The 21355-nt window shown below is 34.6% G+C and overlaps 1 protein-coding gene across 2 annotated transcripts in view; it reads right to left on the bottom strand.

The window, feature by feature from the left end:
• LOC145680542 (uncharacterized) overlaps positions 1-19158 on the bottom strand; it is a 410979-nt gene extending 391821 nt beyond the window's left edge. For both annotated transcript variants that reach the window (XM_081751160.1, XM_081751162.1), the window contains exon 1: positions 18963-19158. In XM_081751160.1, coding sequence (XP_081607286.1) covers positions 18963-19143 — 181 coding nt within the window. In that variant the 5' untranslated portion in view covers positions 19144-19158. The remainder of the gene's footprint in view (positions 1-18962) is intronic.
• Between the last annotated feature and the right edge of the window lie 2197 nt (positions 19159-21355).

Raw genomic sequence — 21355 nt, 5'->3', positions numbered from 1 at the left:
TTAACTCTCTACCAAAAAATAATTCTGAAGGTACAGCTTTTAATCCTTCATGCTCACACAAATTAAGATTAAACTGTAACTCACGAATAACCTTACTCCATTTGTTTTGTCTTTCAGCAAAATAAGATTTTAAAGAGTATTTTAGAGTTTTTATGAACCTTTCTGCAATATTTGCCTCCGGATGGTAAGGACTCAGTTTTATATGCTTAATACCCAAACTATACACAAATCCCTGAAAATACTCAGATGTAAATACTGAGGCGTTATCACTAGATATTGATTCTACAAAACCGTAACGGGAGAACAAATCATACAATTTGTCACAAATTAATTTAGAAGATAATCTCCTTAGTTTTTCAAGCATACAATATCTAGAACAATTATCTACTGCTATTAGAAGATAAGTGTACCCTTCAGAAGAAGGTAAAGGCCCTACAGTATCAATCATCCAGTTTGAATTTATTCTATTATTTACATGAGACCCTAGTCTACCATATTTTTTAGTGTTTAAGGGTTTAGCCTTTTGACATTCTGGACAAGACCTAACAAATTCCTTTACGTACTCTACTAAACCATCAAAAGTAAATCTCTTCATAATTTTACGTAAAGTTTTATATATTCCAGAATGACCACCTGTAAGATATTCTAAATGATAGTATTCGACCAGACTTCTTCTCAGATCTTTTGGAACAACGATTTTCCACTCATTGTTCTTTGCTCTAGTCTTTTTTAACAAAAACCCATGTTTGATTTGATACTCATTACTATTTTCACCACCTTCTACCTTACAGATTAACTCATTTATTTCAGGATCTTTACGTTGTAATTCGATCAATGGTTCACTTAGAAAAGGTAATTTCCAAAGATTTGTCAATACTAAATATGTTTTATCATTACTTTCTTTGACTTTAACACTATGGTCAAAATTAAACATGTCATACTGCCTAGAAAGGAAATCTGCTACTTTATTCTCATTCGTTTTCAAATGGTGGATTTTAAATGAGAACTGAGAAAGTTGTTCTATAAGTGAACCGTACTTTAGAAGTCTTTTAGAGTTATTAATTATCCAACTTAGGGCCTTGTTATCAGTATACAAATCAAACTCATTAAACAAAAAATGTTTGAATCTTACTATGGTTTTAACTAGGCTTAAAAATTCAATCTCGTAGATTGATCTATGCCGGTCTGCCTCACTTAGTTTCTTCGAAAAGAAACCCACAGGAATTAAGTCACCTTTATCATTTTTCTGTGAAATCACGCCTCCTAAGCCTCGCGAGGACCCATCGACGTGTACTACAAACCTCTTTGAAAGATCAGGTGTTTTTAGAATAAGCTCTTCTGAGAAAATTCTTTTTATTTCTAAAAAGGCGTTATTTTGGGCTTCCCCCCACTCAAACTTCTTCTTAATAGATCTTAACTCAGATATAGGACCTATAATTTCTTGAAATCCTGGTATAAACCTTGAATAAAAATTAACTACTCCACAGAATCGCTGCACAGCCTTTCTGGTCTTAGGAGGTGGAAGACTAAGAATAGACTCAACTCGTTTAGGATCCATGGTGATATTATCCCCATCGACTATAAAACCTAAATATTTAATCCGTTTTTTAAAGAAAAAACTCTTATCAGGAGATATAGTCAAACCATATTCTCTAAACCTATTTAACACCATTCTAATCGCCTTTTTATGTGACTCCTTATCCCTATTTGCGATTAAAATGTCATCAAAGTATACATGAACACCATACAGTTCAAGGTCACCAAGTACATCTTTCATACATTTAGATAATACACTACTTCCAACCTTAATTCCAGCTGGGAGCTTCTTATATTGGAAGGTACCAATCGGAGTGACTATCGTAGTTAAATCTCGACTCGCTTCATCAAGCTCCAGCTGAAAATAAGCCTTCTTTAGGTCACACAATGATATATAGGGGCACCCAGATAAGTTACTTAAACATTCTTCCATGTGAGGTGTCGGAAAAACATAATCTGACAACATACTATTTAATTTTACAAAGTTGGCAACTAAGCGGTATGAACCATCTCGGTTTTTCACAATGAAACATGTGCTACCAAAATTTGAATGATCAGTTTCAACTAACACATCTTGTTCAACTAATTCTTTAATAACATTCTCAAAAATTTGTCTCTTTTCCCTGGGTATGGGAAAAGGTTTTTCTCTAAAATATTTTTGTTCCCGAAGGTACAATTTACATTTAAAATCTTTGAGGCAGCCCACCTTCTCACTCACAACATCAGGAAAATCCTGTTTGAGAGATCTCACAAATGACTCTATATCTGGATCAATCCAATAATCACTATCATCCTCCGAAGAACTACCAATAGGAGATTCATCCTCAGGTTCATGAAGTTCTTTGTTATCCAAGTTAATTTCAGTTTCTTCAAGTGGTGGTTTCTCACAAACTATTATGTCACTCGAAGATTCCAGTCCAAGTTGTTGTTTTAACTTCTTAAATCTTTCACTAAATTCTTCTTCAAAGGATTCACTCCACTCGTTAGCATTTTTGATTTCACCTGAATCTACCCGTTCTAACACTCCATCCTTATCGGCGTACACTTCACCAGTCGCTAAGACGATTTTAGCTATTTGGTTCTTTCTATTATGATCACGAAGTCCATTAACACGTCCAAGTTGATCCACAAGACCAGAAACTGATGTTGGAAAAGTGTTAACTATTGTATCTTCAGGTTCCGGATAGTCCAAATTAGGAACTGGTTCACACTGGATTCCAATCTCCCTAGAACCAGACACCACTGAAGAAACGGAAGGGATGAAGTTGTTTCGACGACGGAAGCCATGTAGATAAATACAAACAGGCTTCAGACCCTCATCCTTCAAGCCGCTCGAACCATGGATGTCATCTACTTCAAAGAAATTTTTTAAAGTCTCCATTGATCTCAGAGGAACGTATCTTCTTTGGTTTCGAAAATAAAGTTTATTTCCAAGTACGTCAAGCATGGCACCAGTTGAACGCAAAAACGGAGTACCCAAGATCGCATCACAGGGTAAAGAAGCTATCACTACGAAGTCCACTTCAAATCTGAATCCACCTAAGTTTAAGTCCACAGTGACTTCTCTAGGTTCTGTCACATTAGAACACATCATTGAATTCATTTTCATCGACGGAATCGTTCGTTGCCTCTTAATCAGATGACTAATTTGATTAATTAGAGTCGACGATGCTAAATTTACAGAACTCCCGCTGTCAATACAAAGAGGAAGTCTCTTATCACTAATGGACCCAATCACAAAGGTTGCAGAACAATTATCTCCACTAGAAGGCACTCTGTACGTAGGAGAAGCATTTACACACTTTTTGTCATTTATGGATTTCCCAGGACTTCCTGTGTTGGGACTGAGTTGGTTTGACTTACCTGAGTACAACCTCACATTATTACCACTTACACATGTTATACCCTGTTCAGATTCAAAGTTTTTCTTATTGACATTATTTGAAAAATTATTTTCAGAAACTTTTTTAGAATTATTATTAGATCTATAATTCATGGTATCCTTAAACCTATTCCCTCCATTAGGATAATTAAGCTTAAATCTATTGCCTTTATAAGTATTCTCAGCTGATGGACCACTACTGGCCACCCTTACCTCCTGATCTTCATTTGCAACAAAACAAGTTTTTAAGTTTCTGTTTTTATATGAATTAATTTCTAAGTATTCCCTTTTTGATCTTTTGTACAAATCAAATTGCTCAATTATATTTTTCATTTCAGTAAGGTTTCGTGGAATCCTATCTGAAAAACATTTATACCTATACACAGGATTCAAACCATGAATGATAATTTCCAAGATTTCAAACTCGCTTGACCCTACATTTAAGACCTTGGCTGAATTATACACGTTATCTATAAATTCCATCACATGTTCACTAGGTTTCATTGGCCTATATACTTTAACTCCTATTAAATATCCCCTAACGTTTAAAGAAATAAATTTGTTCAACAAAGTCATCCTTAATTCTGGCCAAGTTTTATTTAATGTAAGACTATTCATTATTTCTGTATACAACAACCCAGAAGTTTTAACAGAAACTGCATACAAAATCATTCTTAAAGGGAAGTTGTAATTTAAAACAAGATCGTTTAAAATAAGCATCAATTCAAATACTTGAAAACTGTCATTACCATCAATCTTTTTCAAAGAACTAAGTTTAGTGTCAATAAGAACACTAATCTTATTGAAAACATACTTATCTATTAAAGGATCAAAAGATTTCCAATTATCCCCACAGTTTGTTGCTACCGGAAGTCTCTCAGGAACACTGTATGCGTTTAAAGGCATAAAGGCTCTAGGAGGTTCACAATATTGAGACCTTACTGATTCGTGACTATGTCCATACGTATTAGGAATACCATCAAACACTTGAGTTCCCACTCTGTCTACATACTGAGGCGGTTGTTCAAAGTTCCCTGAGTTTTGTTGGTTAAGTACCCTTTGTTTTACTTCGGTTTCTATTTCAGAGTCTTTTTTACAAATATTGTGCACACTAGATTTCATCTGAGACCTAACGTCTCTTGCCTTAGGGATAGCACCCTTATAATACAAGGGAGGAGGCGGAACAATAAATTTTCTATCATTTCCCTGACTTTCTTGATTTAAATTATCAAATTTTATTTCCTTCTTATTTAAATGTTGATTCTGATCTGGCATGTGACAATGATCATTTACTCCTAAACCACTAAACGCCACTGGTATATTAGGATTACCTAAATCATGACCTTCAACAGATGGTTCTTGATGACTAACTTCAAACGACCTACCAGGCTCAAACCTTACCGCCTGTTCGCTTCTATGACTAAGATATTTATCAATAAAGTTAGGTTGTACTGTAAAATTTCTATTCGCATAGCGATGAGAATCGACAACTCGACTAAAAGGTTCAGAATTTTGCGGTAATTTACTAGAAGCACCTAATCCTGCAAAGCACCTGTTTGCGCCTTTACTTTTACCCCCATTTTCTATTTTCAGTTTATTCAATTCATCGCTTAGTTGGTAAACAACATCATTTTCGAACCTTTGTGGCGCTACAATATTCTCCTGTAAAAACTGAGTCGACATGTCAGAAACTTCAACTACTTCTATCATAGGATCTTCAATGTTAACTGAATTAGCATTTGAAACATCAGACCGATTGTCAAATTCCATGTTTAAACCACAATAAATAAACAAAATGTAAATTAAACACACAATACAAATTAAATAAGGAAGTAGTAACACAAAAATAAATTCAATTATGACAATATATAAATACTCCAATTTAGCTACACTACAACTACTTCTACAATGAAACTCATTCATTCAATCTCTAGCACGCAAGCCAATACAAATAAAGGTTGACAAAATTTTTATTAAATTTCACTTTATTGAACAACAATTGTAAATAGAAAGCATCCACAGCTGACAGCTTGTGTAGTTGCAAGTCACTCGTGTTTTTATTATTAATGGAGCTATGAAACTTCAAACTGTTTCTCAAAGGATCTAACTCTAATAATATTTAATAAATTCCAAGTAATTTCTCTGAAATTTTCAAACTCTATATAAGCAAACCAAATTTTTAGCAAAAATATAAATGCAATCATCAACTGAACTGTGTTTAACCAACAATAACTTCAAAAAAGCAAACGCGGAGATTAATATTAATTTAGGACCTAAAAATCCTATCCCCCAATCAAAATTACGGAAATGACTCCCACAATGAAAGATCCTACACACCTTAACTTTTAAATCCTTAACTTCGTAAATCCGGAATTTAACTTCAATCATGAAAATATTCTCAATTACTGTAATCCTATTTACTCTGGTCGGTGACCTTACAATAGACTTATTCTACAGGCTAATTTATGAATCACCGAAACCAAATATATAACTGTATTGTAGTTTATCTTTTTTTGTCACAATTCTCGGTATCGCGGTCAGAATGTTTCCTGCATCTATTAGCTGAAATAGTTAAAAAGGAAACTAAATGTGACCCCGAGTGACTTAACCACACCTGATTGGACAAATCCTGTAAAAAAGATATTATTATAGCAAGTAAATAACAACTAGGTACCATTCACACCAGCACACAATCTTACTCCCTAAACTGAGTGAAGGTGGGTGATTAGAATTACAGATTTTATTTAATGAAATTCCAGAAGTGTTAATTTAAAATATTTAATGCAATTCAGATTCCTTCAGAGTAGTTATAACAATTAAACAAATTCTTATTAGGTTCTTCATTTCGAAGGAGGTGTTCAAAATTTTAATGGAAAAACCTTTACTCTAACAACTACAGTTACTTTTTGCAAGGCAGAGATCATTTACAATAAATAGATTTTGAATGAGGATAACACAATCAAAACTCTCAATTCATTAAATATTAAACGCTAAATTGAATTCTATAATTCATAAACAGCAAGATAACAACCACGTCAATCAATTTAATCTAACTTTAACAAAAAGGTATCGTGACTTTCGAAGTAGCCTCGTATATTTATTAAAAATTAACCTTTGAACTATTTCTCTCTTTAATTCTCTCAGTAATTCTTAGTTAAGGAATGTACGCAGTGCTTTTACTACTATAAAACTATTTAACTAACTACAATACTTTTAACTAGCATTACTACTTCACACTTACCGTAATACAGCAGGAAATAATAGTGACAGTATAGCAGAGGTAGTTACCATTTCTCAACTCCAGATCCTCTTGGGTTTAGAGACTGTTCCTTACAATACAATTCCATACAGTACAGTGCAGTGCACGCGAATATTTCCAGCATTTAATAATTAAGCATAAAAATTTATTCGGTCGGACAGCATGTTCTAAATTTAATCAAAATTATTCATTTTACTTCAAATTTACATTTGAAACCTAGCCGAGATATCAAGAGAACTAAAATAGCAGTATATGCATTTAACAGCAGTTAATTACTGAACTAAGTAACTAGTGACGTTTTCATTAACAGCACTGTAAATTAGTTAACCTATTTCCAAAGCAGGAAATACCAATTTATATTTTACTTTAGTTCTTCAAAACTTTAAGCACGTTATTAGAGACTGTTTTAGATTTTAAAATTTAATAGAACGAAACCAAAAGTAATTAGGAAAATTAAATTACTATTAATTACCGACAAAGTTTAGTAATGAATGAAAAGAAGTTATGAAAATACTTCTAATATTAGTTACCACGCGAGTATGCAATTTAAAAGTGGATTTTTAATACTTGAATTTACTTTTTACTTTTTCCCCCACTTTTACAGTTGCCCAGTTAAATTTCTTACTCGACCTTCAATGGCACAACGCAAGCAAGAAACGCACTAGACTCGATGACGTAACACACGTGTTCCGTCTCTCACATACAACATAAGGAATTTAACGTATTTTTCAGCTTTTTAAAAAGGGTTTAACACGGAAGTATTATTATGAGGAAATTTAAACCTTATTAATTTCATTCACTTGCAAGATACGTCTTCCTTTAACACAACTTCACACTCTAGAAACTCAAGTAACTTTTTCACTTTTAAACTGATTAAGCTTACAGAACTTAATTAAACACAATTTAATTTTATATTTCTGAACTCTTAGTAATTTAACACTGAGTTTTAGAATCACAGTTGTAATTAAGACACACTTCACAAGTTTAAACGAGGCACAGCTATAACGAACTCTCGACCACGTTTTCTAAAAAGAACAATTTTCGGCGCGAAGTAATGATGTCTATTTCTTGAGTCCAACCCGTGTTGGCTCAATAAACTACAATACAGTTATGAGGCGCAGCGGATCAGAATGCCATATATAGGAGCAAGACTCTCGCTACTGCGCAGCGCCCAACTCATTACATACGTCACTCCAGACCCCTGCGCTAACTGAAGTGGTTGTGTAATTTAAAAAAAAAAAAAAAAAAAAGAATTGATTCTCTGCCGTATTACAAGAATAACCAAGCTAACATATAAACATATATATATCATTTTAAAGCTTTTTTCATGCTCTTTACAATGAAAGTACTCTCATTTCAATCCAACAACGCATAACAAAATAATTCTTCAAAAACAAAAACAGTAAACTTCTTACTTTTTTAAAAAAGGAAAACAAAAAAAGTAATTTTCATAATGAAACTATTAACAAAAAATGTAACGATTTTGCAATCGTTACACTACCTATCTAAATCTTGGACTAAAGATAAGAGAAAGACTCATAAAATGTTTCGTAGAATTTCGAAGTGTTGGTATGGAGAAGAATGGGGAAACTTTAGGAACAATAGAGAAGAAAAGAATTATAAATAGGAAGTAAACTGGATGGAACATTGGATGAGAAGAGATAGTATCCAGAGAGACGTTATAGGAAAGGTACAGTGGAAGAAAAGCGAGAGAGGGACCAAAAGAATCTACAATTAACGGTGGTATTAAAACAGAAGTTTGCTACGAAAGATGAAAAGGCTACCTGAGGACAATGTGGAAGATTCTTACTTTGCGACAAGTGTTTCAATACTGTCAGTAATGGCTAAATACCTATGATGATACATTGAAGTTTGCTGCTGGCTACAAATCGGAATCTAGCTAGTGGGTGGAAATAGCTGAACCAACATAAGAAAACGAAATCTTTCCTCATTGAAAAACTTTAAAAAGACAAGTATCCTTTATATTATACTTATGCTTATATTTGCTCCTCCTTAAAATTGCCAAGCCAGGACTTGTGCGTGGTTCTACAATCCAACTCTCTTGGATAGTGGTAGGGAACGGCCTAAACTGCAACGGTTGATCTGGAATGATCGTCTGTGAATCCAACTAAATGTACTTGATTCAGGCAGTGACATAGCGGGGAGGGCAAACGGGGCTTGTACCCCGGGCGCCGAATTGTAAGGGCGCATAATTGGGCAAAATATTTGAAGGAGTGTTTTGGTTTGGTTGCTCAGTGGGGCGCTAAGGCGAGTTCTTGCCTGGGGCGACAACTAGCGTATTCGAGTCGCTGGATTCACGTCCCGGTCTCGGTCGTGGTATGGAGCCCATATTATTACATCATGTCCTTCATAACCTCGATGTCGTATAAAGATGCAAAACACAAAAAACAGAAAACTGTAATGTAAAAATAAATAAATAATGCTCATTCAGTTTCTATCTCTCAATGTTCTAAGTTTCAGGCTTCAATATCAAGTATGTCATTTCTGTCACTTCAAGTGGTGTAAGAAATAATAACTAAACAAAATGGTTTTATTTACTTACTGTGATAGAGTTAAGACAGTTGATACTTCTTTGCCAGCATTAAACTGGATCAAATCGCATAATGCCATGATCTTGCAATATAATTAATTAATTGTTTATACAAAGATGAATACACTAATACAAATTCCATAATATAAATAACCAGCAGCGAAAAAATTAATCCTATTTCTGTTTTTTGAAGTAAGTTAACTTTAAATGTGCATACTTACCCAGTGTTCGGTCTCGCTTCAATAATTTTGGATTAATAAACCAATTTGGAAGGACGTTTCTCAGAAGCTTTTCAGAAAAAAATACTTTTTTTACGTAAAAGAAAAGTATTCTTAAATTGATCGATTTATTCGTTATTATTATTAAAAGATCTTGTTATGACAACTACAAACTTCTACGTACAAAATGTAAAACCGCCTGCAGTAATGTTCTAACATAATTAATACTTAATTATTCCAATACATTAAAGGCATTGAATACCCCATATTTGTTTTCTTAGCCCATTGATTGAGGTCTATATGGGGAATTTATCTCATATTTCCTCTGGGATGAACTTGAATTTCAATGGATTCATTTTACTGATTTCCTCTGAAAGTCTAGTGAAATGCCCCTTACTTTGAGAAAATTAAATTTTGTAGTATATATGAATCCTTGAATAAACTTAAATAAACCATCCAGTTTTTTAAAAAAAATTAAGCACTAAAATGCATCATGATAATGCCAGGCACATACGTATATATCGCCACTAATTAATATCTTGCCAAAATGAGCTCGACAGTGGTCCTTCCCTTTGTAGGCCCAATTCACTTTTTTGGTACACTCAAGGATAGCCTTAGTGGGCGAAGGTTCACTGATATAGTCCATGTGAAAGAGACTGCTAAGACTTGACTAGTTTTTTCCAACATGCTTGGGTTCAGGCTTGGGTTCAAAAGTGCACCAAATGTGTCGAGTGTGATGGAGATTATTTTGAATAACGCCATTCTGTAGGCAAAGGACCAATGTATAGATCTTTATCAAATTAATGAAAAAATGAAGTTGGAAAATCGTTAGATACTGGGTTGGCAATGATCAGGCAGTTACCGCAACTCCAGGCTGTTGGCGGCAATGTTAGGGCAAACTTCGAACTACATAAGGAGCAATAAATAGCATCGAAGTGTGCACTGAACTGAGCATAGGCGAAAACGGGTGATCTCTTTGTTTTCCAAAAAGGGGAAATTTTTGGCACTGGGTTATGAAGTACAATCGTGAAGAAACTAAGTGTGTCGCGAAGAACATTGTCCAAGATGACGACGACGTACAAAACTCTGGATAAACAAAATCGGCGAAGAGGAACAGTGGTCGGAAGAAAACTCTCAGTGACAGGTTCTGTCAAACATTAAAGTGAATTGTCCTCAGAACCGTCGTGCGACTGTAGTGCAAGTGACAGAGGAACTCAAGCAGTGCCTCTCATACTTGTGTTGAAAATCACAGTCCGTCATGATTTACATGACATAGACAAACAGGATCAGGTTGCACTGGTGAAATCACTGATGAAGGACCATAACGTTTTAATACGACGCCAACGGTGCCACGAACATGCAACCTAGGCCGTTGATGACTGGAAACGCGTGATATGAGCCATCGTCTATTTTATTTTAATCCATGGACGGCGTTTATGAAGTCGAATGCCCAAAGAAGCGTATGATAATCGCGACTGTGAAACATGTCGACAGCTTTGTAATCCTGCGACCGGAATTTCCTGCTTTTCAGCGTATCCTGTGCTGATGTGCATCTGTCTCGTCACTGCCCGTGATTATTTTGCCATCTTAGGAGACCATGTGCATCATATAGTCCAGATGTTGTTTTCGGGCAATTACGCCATATTCCAGGACGATAATGCATCCATTCAAACAGGTGGGGCTGACGCAGCATGATTTGAGGAACATAAATATTAAGATAAGCGTATTTCATGGCCCTCCCAACCCCTGGATCTGAACATAATTGAACATCCCGAATTCGCCGTGGCTCAGTAGTAGACCGTTTACATCTGGTGCATGGAGTCCTTGGTTCGATGCCAGCTCGCGCCAGGTGAGCTTTGTGGTGTACAAACACTGTGTGCATTGACTTTCTTGGGGTTCTCTCGTTTCTTCCTACTTTCTTCATTCCACCATTTCATTCAATTCTCATCATCACTATCTCATTTAGCCTACCCGATGTAAAATCTAAAGATTTCATTTCATTTCATTTTACGAATTTGGGACAATTTCTGCTTCCATCGTCTCTCACAGAATTGAATGATGCACTGCACGCGGAGTAATGTATATTCCCTTTGATACCATTCATAGCCTCCATTCCACATCACATCAGAGCTGTTCTGAGAACGAAACGTGGTCCAAAGCCATATTAATTTGGTAAGATGCATTTCTCTCATGTGTATCCATTAAATTGATATATATATATATATATATATATATATATATATATATATATATATATATATATATATATGTGGGAGCAGGAAAATTCGGTGTACGGAAAACTCGGTGTGGGGAATGTTAGGTGTAAAGAAAGATTCGTTGGAGGATGTCTCCTAGAATTTTCTACTTCCAAAAAAAATGTAGGTTATTGGACGGGTAAAGTTGAAAATTGTAGATTATTCAAAAATGTTCTGACATTTTTATGTCTATTTTATAAATAAATATTTAAATCTAAATTCTTCAAAAATGACATAGTTTATTTATGTTACTCAAGGGTGTAAAATGCCTCAACTAAAGTATCTACGCCTGATTGGAGAAGTCAATAAGGACTCAATAGGGTTGCAGTACTTGTTTACCTTAACTTAAGGCAAACCAACTAAAGTGTCTGATTATAGGAGAAGTCAACTATTTGTACAACTATTGTCTGATAAAACAATCCTGCTTTATATTGCCCTTTCCACTAAGACTTTTTTGATCAATATATTTTTGCATCTCACATATGTATATACAGTGATTCTTTCAAAACTCACGGATTCCATATGGCTCTAGAATTTCTAACTGAAGCCCGATTTTCATGCGGTTTGTTGCAAATCATCAACGAAGGATGGGAGATTTATGGGACTGTGTTTACTGGTTTAAATTCATCCGGAGCAATATCGAACAGGCCGCAAGAAGAACAGCAAATATCGCCATTGTACGTTGCAGTTCGAATGATATATTGGATATTCCAAGCGAAATTGGAGAATACAAATTAAGTGTTAGTGGTAACACATAAAAATCACATGTTGAATAGAGATTTCTTGGGTGACTCAAAGTCGGTAACTGACATCTTCCACAACATCCGCCAGCGGGGTCTGATGCTTCCCTGTCTTACTCAGAAGCGATCCTGTTTCTTCCAATTTATTCACTAACTACCATATTATGTTCCTGTCTGGGGCAGAACGTGAGGCAAAGTTGCGTGTAAATGTCCTTTGCGTAGCAACAACAGATCTCGTTCTCCAAAAACTTTTTAACGATAAAATCACGTTGCTCCAAAGAGTACAGTATTGTAACTGTGTCCTGATCCTGTCGAACTTATAGTTGTAATTGTTTTATTTCTGACAAAAAGTGTCAGCTTCATTGTGTGGTGAAAAGTAGTTTATAGTAATGACCCGCAAAAGACATGAAAGAGGTATTGGACTCAAGACAAAAAAAAAAAAATAAATAAATAAATAAAAATAAAAATAAAAAAATAAAATAAAAATAAATAAATAAAATAAATAAATAAATAAATAAATTTGTTTTTCTTGAAATAGGTAATAACATTTTATTTGCTACATTTTATGGTTTTCGTTTTCACAATATGAAGTGTCGTAAATTATCGTAAGTGATAATATTCAAAATGTATTACACCGAATCTACCTTACACCTGAATTTCCCCACACCGAATTTTCCTAGACCCTATATATATATATATATATATATATATATATATATATATATATATATATATATATATATATATATATATATATATATATATATATATATATATATATATATATGTGTGTGTGTGTGTGTGTGTGTGTGTGTGTGTGTGTAGTTTGACCGTTCTATTACTTTTTTAAATAAAAGATAATGAACTAAGAGACATTACTTTGAGTACAATTCTCATAATTTTAATACTTAAAAATGAAATTTATAATAGTTTTAATAGTTAAAAGTTATAAAGTTATAATAGTTTTATACTCGAAACAAAAAGAGCACTTAACTAGGCTTCAAGAAGAATTCAATAACATCAAATCATTAAAAATCCAGTTAATTTCAAAGGAAAGAGAAGATTACTTTTCTGCATAAACCAATGTGCTAAAAACCAAACATGACGCAGTATTCTCAATAACATTAAATATAGATTTAAGTCACATGTTGTGATGGTCTTTCCCTAGAACTGGGCAATGGAAACATTATTATTATTATTTTTCATTTATTATCAAAGTTTTATTAAGCAATACTTTAAACGATTAAGTGGTACATTTTATTGAATTTCTAAGTAGTAAGACAACCAGTCGTTAATAGTTCCCAGAAAATAATGCTTCTAACGATGTTCTTAATTACTCATTACAGGATTTAAAAAAAAATCGCAAAGGATTGAGATATCAGATTGCTGTGAACGGCATTATGGTCTTCGGATCTATTGAAAATCATGTACATGACTGATACGTCTCTAATCATTAAAAAAAAAAAAAAAAAAAAAAAAAAAAAAAATCAAATTTTCAATCTCTTATAACTTCGACCCAATTTATTTGAAATTCAACATATCACGATCAAAATATTCCAAAATAAGGTACTTTGGACGTGCATTGTCCCATTTGCCTAACTTGCCATATTATTGTTTTAGAGACCTCCAAACTTGCGAAATTTGTGGTGCTGTGGCGCTTTCAGTTTTTGACACTAAATAATAAACTTGATGTTTTACGTTTTCCTTTATAAAGTATGGTTTTGAAATATGAAATAATCTGACGTAATGACATTTGAAAAATATACAACTTTACCTTACGATCAGTGGCGGATTTACCATTAGGCACACTAGGCACGTGCCTAGGGGCGCAGGCTTTGAGAGGCGGCAGCCGGAAGAAGTTTTTTTTTTTTTTAGCGGTAAATTATAGAAACATTGGTACTTGCAGTTGGTCAATATGACCCTCAATTTAATTTAATTGGGAGGGTTTATTTTTTTTTAAATCATTAATGAAGTATTCTGTGCCAGTCTCTAATATAATAGGTTATAGCCAAAGGTGTTAAGATGACCATTCAAATAGCAAACCGACTCTATGATTCTCTTTGTAAAATATATGGATTTTCTTCGTGATATGTTTAAAGTAGGCCCTATACAAAAAGAAGGCAATAGATCGATGTGGATGATGTGACAGTGATTATGACACTTCGTTTAAACGCTTGCAGAAAAGAAAACGTTCTCCAGATAAAGAGAATGGAGATGAAGTTGTCCTTACAGGGAGATAAAAGTTTAAAGTGGAAATCTTTTATGTTAATATTCACAGAATTAAAAGTGAACTACTAAAAAAGAAAAGAAGCATATTCTATAGTGGCTGATAGATTTTCAGTCTTTTCTGAATTTTCAAACACACAACCGTCAGTAATTTTAGAAATTGCAGCAAAACTGGAAAACCTTTACGATATTGATCTAGAGTCATCATTTGGAAGTGAATGCATGCATTTTTTTTTAATTGATGAAGTGCAATAATACAATATAAAATGCACACTTCTTTCTATGAGCAAGTTCCTCAGAGGAAAGGACTTGCAGGGTACATTTCCTAATGTAGATATAGCTCTGAATGTATTTTTGTACTGCCGTTAGCACCTGTTCCGCAGAAAGATCATTTTCGTCATTAAAGAGGATTAAGTCATATCTACGTTCTACCCTGAAGGAAGAAAACAATTTTTAACATTGAAGCCGAGATCTTTAGTGGCGTAGAGTTTGGCGAAGAGATATATATGCTACTATCTCTTTCTTGAACAAAGACATGAATAAAAGCGTGCCAATGACGGAAAATTAAAAATCGCCTATTACATTCAGACGTTTCCTATATACAAAGGGGCGGCCGGCCGAATCATGCCTACGGGCGACGACATAGGTAAGTCCGCCACTGGTTAGGATGACAACACTGTTAAGTTGGTGATATTGCGGAGTATGTCAAACAATTTCCCCTTGTTGATATTTGCATAGTTCAAAGTTTTAACATTTAATCTATTGCTTTAAAAGATACAAACGCGTTTCTAAATAAATTATGCCTTTGTAGAAAGATTAATGTGTTCCTTATAACAGTTTTTAATGTAATTGTAAGTAAATTGAAATGAATTCTCCCCCTCTCCCAAATAAATTCACACAATCATCCTGAAAAAACAAAAAATATGCAGATCTAAACTCTTTATTTTATTTATATTTTTAATATGAAGAACATGAAAATCTCAATACCGAAATATTAGAAATATGAGTATATATAAATCACCAGAAACATAGCGATGCTTTGAATTTTGAAAAATGGATGCACTGTAATGTTAAACAATTTGTGGCATAAACCAAGGCTAGGCTATGAAATTTGTTTCGATTCTTTTTTAAATTGATATATTCGATAACATAAATTCCTTTATATGTCTTTTATTTATAATGCACTGGCAAAGTTAGACTCTGATGGCACATCTGTCTCTGGTTCCGGCTGGGCCAAAAAGTTTGTTGTTGTTGAGTTTAGTGTCCCTTTCAGCAGCGAGGCAATACGAGACATGGACCTCCAACATAACGTGGAATACGAATCACGTGAGCTTCCGCTGTGGGCCGAAATTTGTAGGTTTGTAATTAAACCGTTAGAAAATGAAAGTGGTAGAGCGCTTAACTCTGGTGAGTAAGTTCCCTGGCTTGAACCCCGCCTAATTAAGTTTGTGGTGGACAACATCGTGTCCGTGGGTTTTCTCGGAGTACTCCCGTTTCTTTTCACATTCTCATTCCATCAATTCTTCCATTAGCATTCATTTGCCTTAGTCATCCGTCTCCCTTAGCCTAAAGGCATTATCATAGAAGGCTAAACTGAAAGATTTTAATGTTGCAATTTTTCTTTAGTCATGAATAAAGCTAGGGATTTTAGACTGAATTTTTCTTTTCTTTCTTTTTCCTTTCTTTTCCTTTCCTTTTTTTCTATTAAACTGTGCAAGTTAGTTTGTCTTCCAAAGAAAACATTAAATAAACACTTTTAAAAGTGTTTTGGTTGCCCTTTTTTTAAATGTTTCTTCAATGCAAGCCTCTTTTAGTACCTTACCTCAATATCATCGCCTTTTTGCACTTTTGAAAATTTTATTCGCTCCTTATATTAAACAATGAACACTCAAAGTGTGTGGCATCAATACAGTTTCACTTAAATAAAGTTAAATGTTTTATTAGTTTCTTGGACTTCTAACTTTGATAATATTGTGTTCTGGGACTTGTTTTAAGCTGACTTTTTTAATAAATGAATAAATTTCTCATATATGAAGTTTATAGTTTTGGTACAGGTTAGTCAATGGGGTAGATAAAGAGGCAAAAAAATGAAATGAAATCTTTGAGTTTTACGTCCCACAATTATGCCGGTTAGGCTAAAGGAGAAGGTGATGATGAATAATGAATGAAAAATGGTGGAATGAAGAAAGTGGGAGGAAACGGGAGAAACCCAAGAAAACCCACACACACGGAATAGAGAGGCAATTCCGCTCCCTGAATTTGAGAAACACCTGCTTTTCAGTAAATTATTAGTATAAGTTGTATACTAGCAAAAAAAATGTCGTATGGAGAAATCCTGAGTTCGAATCTCATTCTAGTACCGGTTATCTTGAATGACATGCTCCTTGAATCAAACCAGGCCAGAGATGAATAGACAGCTCAGTTGTAAGTTAATGTTTCTTTCCAGCACTCAGACTATGCAAGACTACATCTACGTACTGTTTAAAAGTGGGATTCAAACTCGGATTTTATTTAAGGCAATCAGTATAACGAGAATCGTAGCTGGGAACAGAAAACTGGCACAAAAAGGATTGTGAAGATGAACTCTTTTATTTTAGTTCGTTTATTTCTTGAAGTTAGCGTCCCTTTTCAATACCGAGGCTATACAAAACGTGTACCTATAGTTTATGGTATGGTGAGAACCACTGTAATGCGTTGAATACTTTTCCACTAGTAAACGAACCCAAAACATCATACACCAAGCAGGGGCGGATCCAAGGAGGGCGATCGTCCCCCCCCCAGAAGAAGAAACTTTCTTATTTTATATATATAAATAAAACTCATCCCAATGTTTGGAGCCCTTAAAAGTAGCAGTATGACAACCCCCCCCCACCAGAAGTCGGTCCTGGATCCGCCCCTGACACGAAAAGCCCTTAAGCTGTTCTTAACGTATGCGCTTTTGGAGCAAATAGTCCCGGCTTCAATCCCTGGTGGGAGGGCACAAAACTTTTAATTTCACGATCAATCACTTTCATTATTCATCCATTTCATTTAACTTAAAGCAGGCCCGTATTCCGGGGGTCTAGGGGGGCCGGGAACCCCCTAATGTTTTGCTGCTCCCTTTAAAATTTTCACGATAGGCTTGCAAATGTACTATAATATAGTGATGAACTATAACATGGTTGGGTCGGGCCCCCCCTAATTTCAGCCGGGCCCCCCTACATTTTGGGGCTGGCTACCGGCTTGACTTAAAGACCATAACTGTGGAACGATAAACTAAAAAAAAAAAAAAAAGAACCATTTCACTTTTCGTGCACCAAGAGTACACAAGCTAACCACTAAACTAACAGGGAGCAAGTTCGGCTCTATCATATATGCAACACGTGCACTTGCACCGGGCGGCAAATTTTAAGGGGCGGCAAAATCTGTCATAACTATATTATTTAAAATAAATATTTCTTGTTGGATACAGACTTCATGATGATGGTACTTAAATCTACTAAGCTGACCTATTTGAATACTACATTCATAAATCATGTTTAGGTCGCATTAGTTTAAGATCACATGGACAGTTCTAATGCAAATGGTGAAACAAATTCCAGCATGAATTGCTTGATTGTTGTCAAATACAATAACATCAATTTTCGAACAGTAACGAACACCTGTTCCATTTAGTTAATTATCACAGTTTTGATATTAAAACGAGTCTTGTCTTTGTCACAAACAAATTCCTTATCATTGAAGGTTTAAACAAGTTTTTTTTTTTGTTTTATTTTTTTAACAGGTGAAAAAGGAAAATCGAGAAATAAATATAGAAGAACTAGTTACACTGGAATTGCAAACTGATATATTGAGATTGAAGCTCGATATTTAATTCTATAAAAGGATTACCATATTTCCTCTGCAGATGGGCTTCCTTCATCTTTCACTAACATAATAATTATTTAAAGGAAAAAACAGACACAACAATATTGTATTTGTAGTGTTTCGTCCTTTCTGAGTGCGAGTGCTATTTCCCCTCTCTTTCATTATTCATGATGAAGTAGCATACTTAAAATCATGGCTTTTAAGATATGTTCTTTCTGAAGAAAGTTGGGATGATGCCATTGCAAGGGGCGGAAAATTGCACAGGGAGGGTTCTTTTATTTCACGCCACGATTTTATTGTTTCTTTAATAAGAAAGCATACATATATTTTTAAAAATCATTTGATATGTAGGCTATTTTAGATTGCAATTAAATCAATTAACTGAATACAACAATTAACTTCGCAAAATGAGAAAAAATACCATGTGTTTTTTCTCACATGTTACTCACCACTTTCGTAGGCAGAATTGCATAACAAACAGGTTCCATTATCATTGGTGTCACTAACTAACTCTGGATCATATTCCCACTCCAAAACATCACTAAAATCCTCCTCGTCCTCATCCTCATTATTATTTTCGACATCTTCACAGGATGGTCCTCCTACTTCCTCACTCATACTCAGCGCCATTTCTCCAACATTTAAAAAACCGGGATCATCCTAATATTGATGATAGAAAACAAAACACAATCGGTGCGTTTCACTTTCAACAAAACTTCTCACTTACAATAACATAGATCATTTACACTGAAGTCGTTCGGAACACCTGTTACTTCGGCTGCGCACGAACTTTAAAACACACAAGGACTGCCTTTTTCTTCATTCTCTCTCGATCTCTTTCGCTTTGCCGAACATCATCTGGCTGTCGACTTTTCCGCCTTCGGCTGCTTTCGCTGTTTGAATATAGATGGCAGAGTATGTGAAGTTCGCAAGAATGATAAGGAGCTATGTAAGTTTCTATTGAGTTAAAAACAATTGTATATATATGTTCAATTCTTATTTCATGTTCAATTCTGTGTTAACTACAGCTTTTTGAATGGAAGTGCTATACAGTCAGGAAACAACACAACAACCAATTTGCGACATTACATACGGAACGCTCTGGAATTTAACGATATTAACTTATTTTACCCTTTTTCAGACAGAGAAAAGCTAAATGTGATGACGGGCTAGCCTGGGACCAGGGCCCCAGGGGCATATAACACCTGTTTTTGAATGACAAAAATAATTGAAACTATTATTTATATATCTTTAAAAGTGTGTAGGAAGCGTTGTCTTTTTTCCTTGTTGGGAAATTTTTGAAACATTAGATATAGATTCAGTTGCAGTGTTCTCTATTACGCAATGTATAAAACAATACTTGAAGTCCAAATATCAACGTTTATCCTTGTCATAATATCCATCGGGGATACGGCTGTTCCGATAATCGAGTAATCGATAACAATTCGATAAAATTTCAAAACCGTTTCATCGATAAAGAATTTTAATTTTATCGAACTTTCGAGACTCCCGAAATATTTGAGACTCTCGAAATGTTCGAGATTCTCGAAATGATCGAGACTCCCGAAATGTTCGAGACTCTCGAAATGATCGAGACTCCCGAAATGTTCGGGACTCTCGAAGTGTTCGAGGCACTCGAAATATAAGAAACATTAGACAACTTCGAGACACTCGTTCGGGAATCTCGAATTGTTTGAAAGTAGCAAATACAGAAATATATCAATATGATCGCATTTGTCTAGTCGCTTGAATATTTAGAAAAGTTCGGGATTATCGGAGTGTTCGAAAGAAACGGTGTATTCGAGGTTATCATAGTTGTATATAATATGTATTACATACATGCAGAGTGTTTATTTTAAAACTTCTCTCCTTAGCAATGTAGTGAAGGAAAAGTTTTTTCCACACAGATCTGTACAAGATTTAAGCAGTCTGTCAGAAGAGAAAAAAAGGAAGAGAAAACATGCATCACCCGAATGGAATTGGAATCCAAGGCAACATTAGTCTACTAATAATCACTTTGCCGATTGCGCCAATAAGGGGGAAGGCAGAAAAAAAAATTTACATATGATTTCGACAAATACTATTTTGCAATAACTTGTCAGATGAAAAAAGTTGTTTGACTAGTTTGGCTGCAAGAAGAAATCATTGGAGAGGTGAAGGGACAGAACTGTTCATCACTACTTTTGATAATACCCGAAACTTCGATAATACTCGAAGTGTCGATAATACCAGATACTTCGATAATACTCGAAATGTTAATAACACCCGAAACTTCGATAATACTCGAAATGTCGATAATAACCGAAACTTCGATAATACTCGAATGTTGATAATGCCCGAAACTTCGATAATACTCAAAATGTCGATAATACCCGAAACTTCGATAATACTCAAAATTTCGATAATACCCGAAACTTCGATAATTTCAAATACTCGAACGGTTTCGAATAACCGATGACAACTCGATAAATTTTTACTCTCGAAGTTCGATAGGTCCTCAGCCTTATCGAACACCCCTAATCGGGGAAGTGTTAAGTTGGGAACTTATGCAGGACCCATACAAAATTGTAAACTCATGATATATTTATCATAGCTTGGATTCTAGCTTACCCCCAAGTTTTTACCTCTTAGATCGACCACTGACTAAATGTGAAGGGAAAATTAAAAAAAAAATGTTTGTGACATACCGCAGAGAAAATTTTGACGGCAACGATTCAAATAAAAAAAAAAAAACTTGTACACACAGTTTCATACAACACACTGAATTATACTGTTTTTATCTACAACAAGCGATTAGGTTTACAATAGTCAGGATCGGATCTTGAATCCTGCGAACTACGTA

This window comes from Thermobia domestica, chromosome 3, assembly GCF_964235325.1.
Source record: "Thermobia domestica chromosome 3, izTheDome1.hap1.1, whole genome shotgun sequence".
NCBI classification, from domain to species: Eukaryota; Metazoa; Arthropoda; class Insecta; order Zygentoma; family Lepismatidae; genus Thermobia; species Thermobia domestica.
This window is presented reverse-complemented; position numbering and strand designations above follow the sequence as displayed.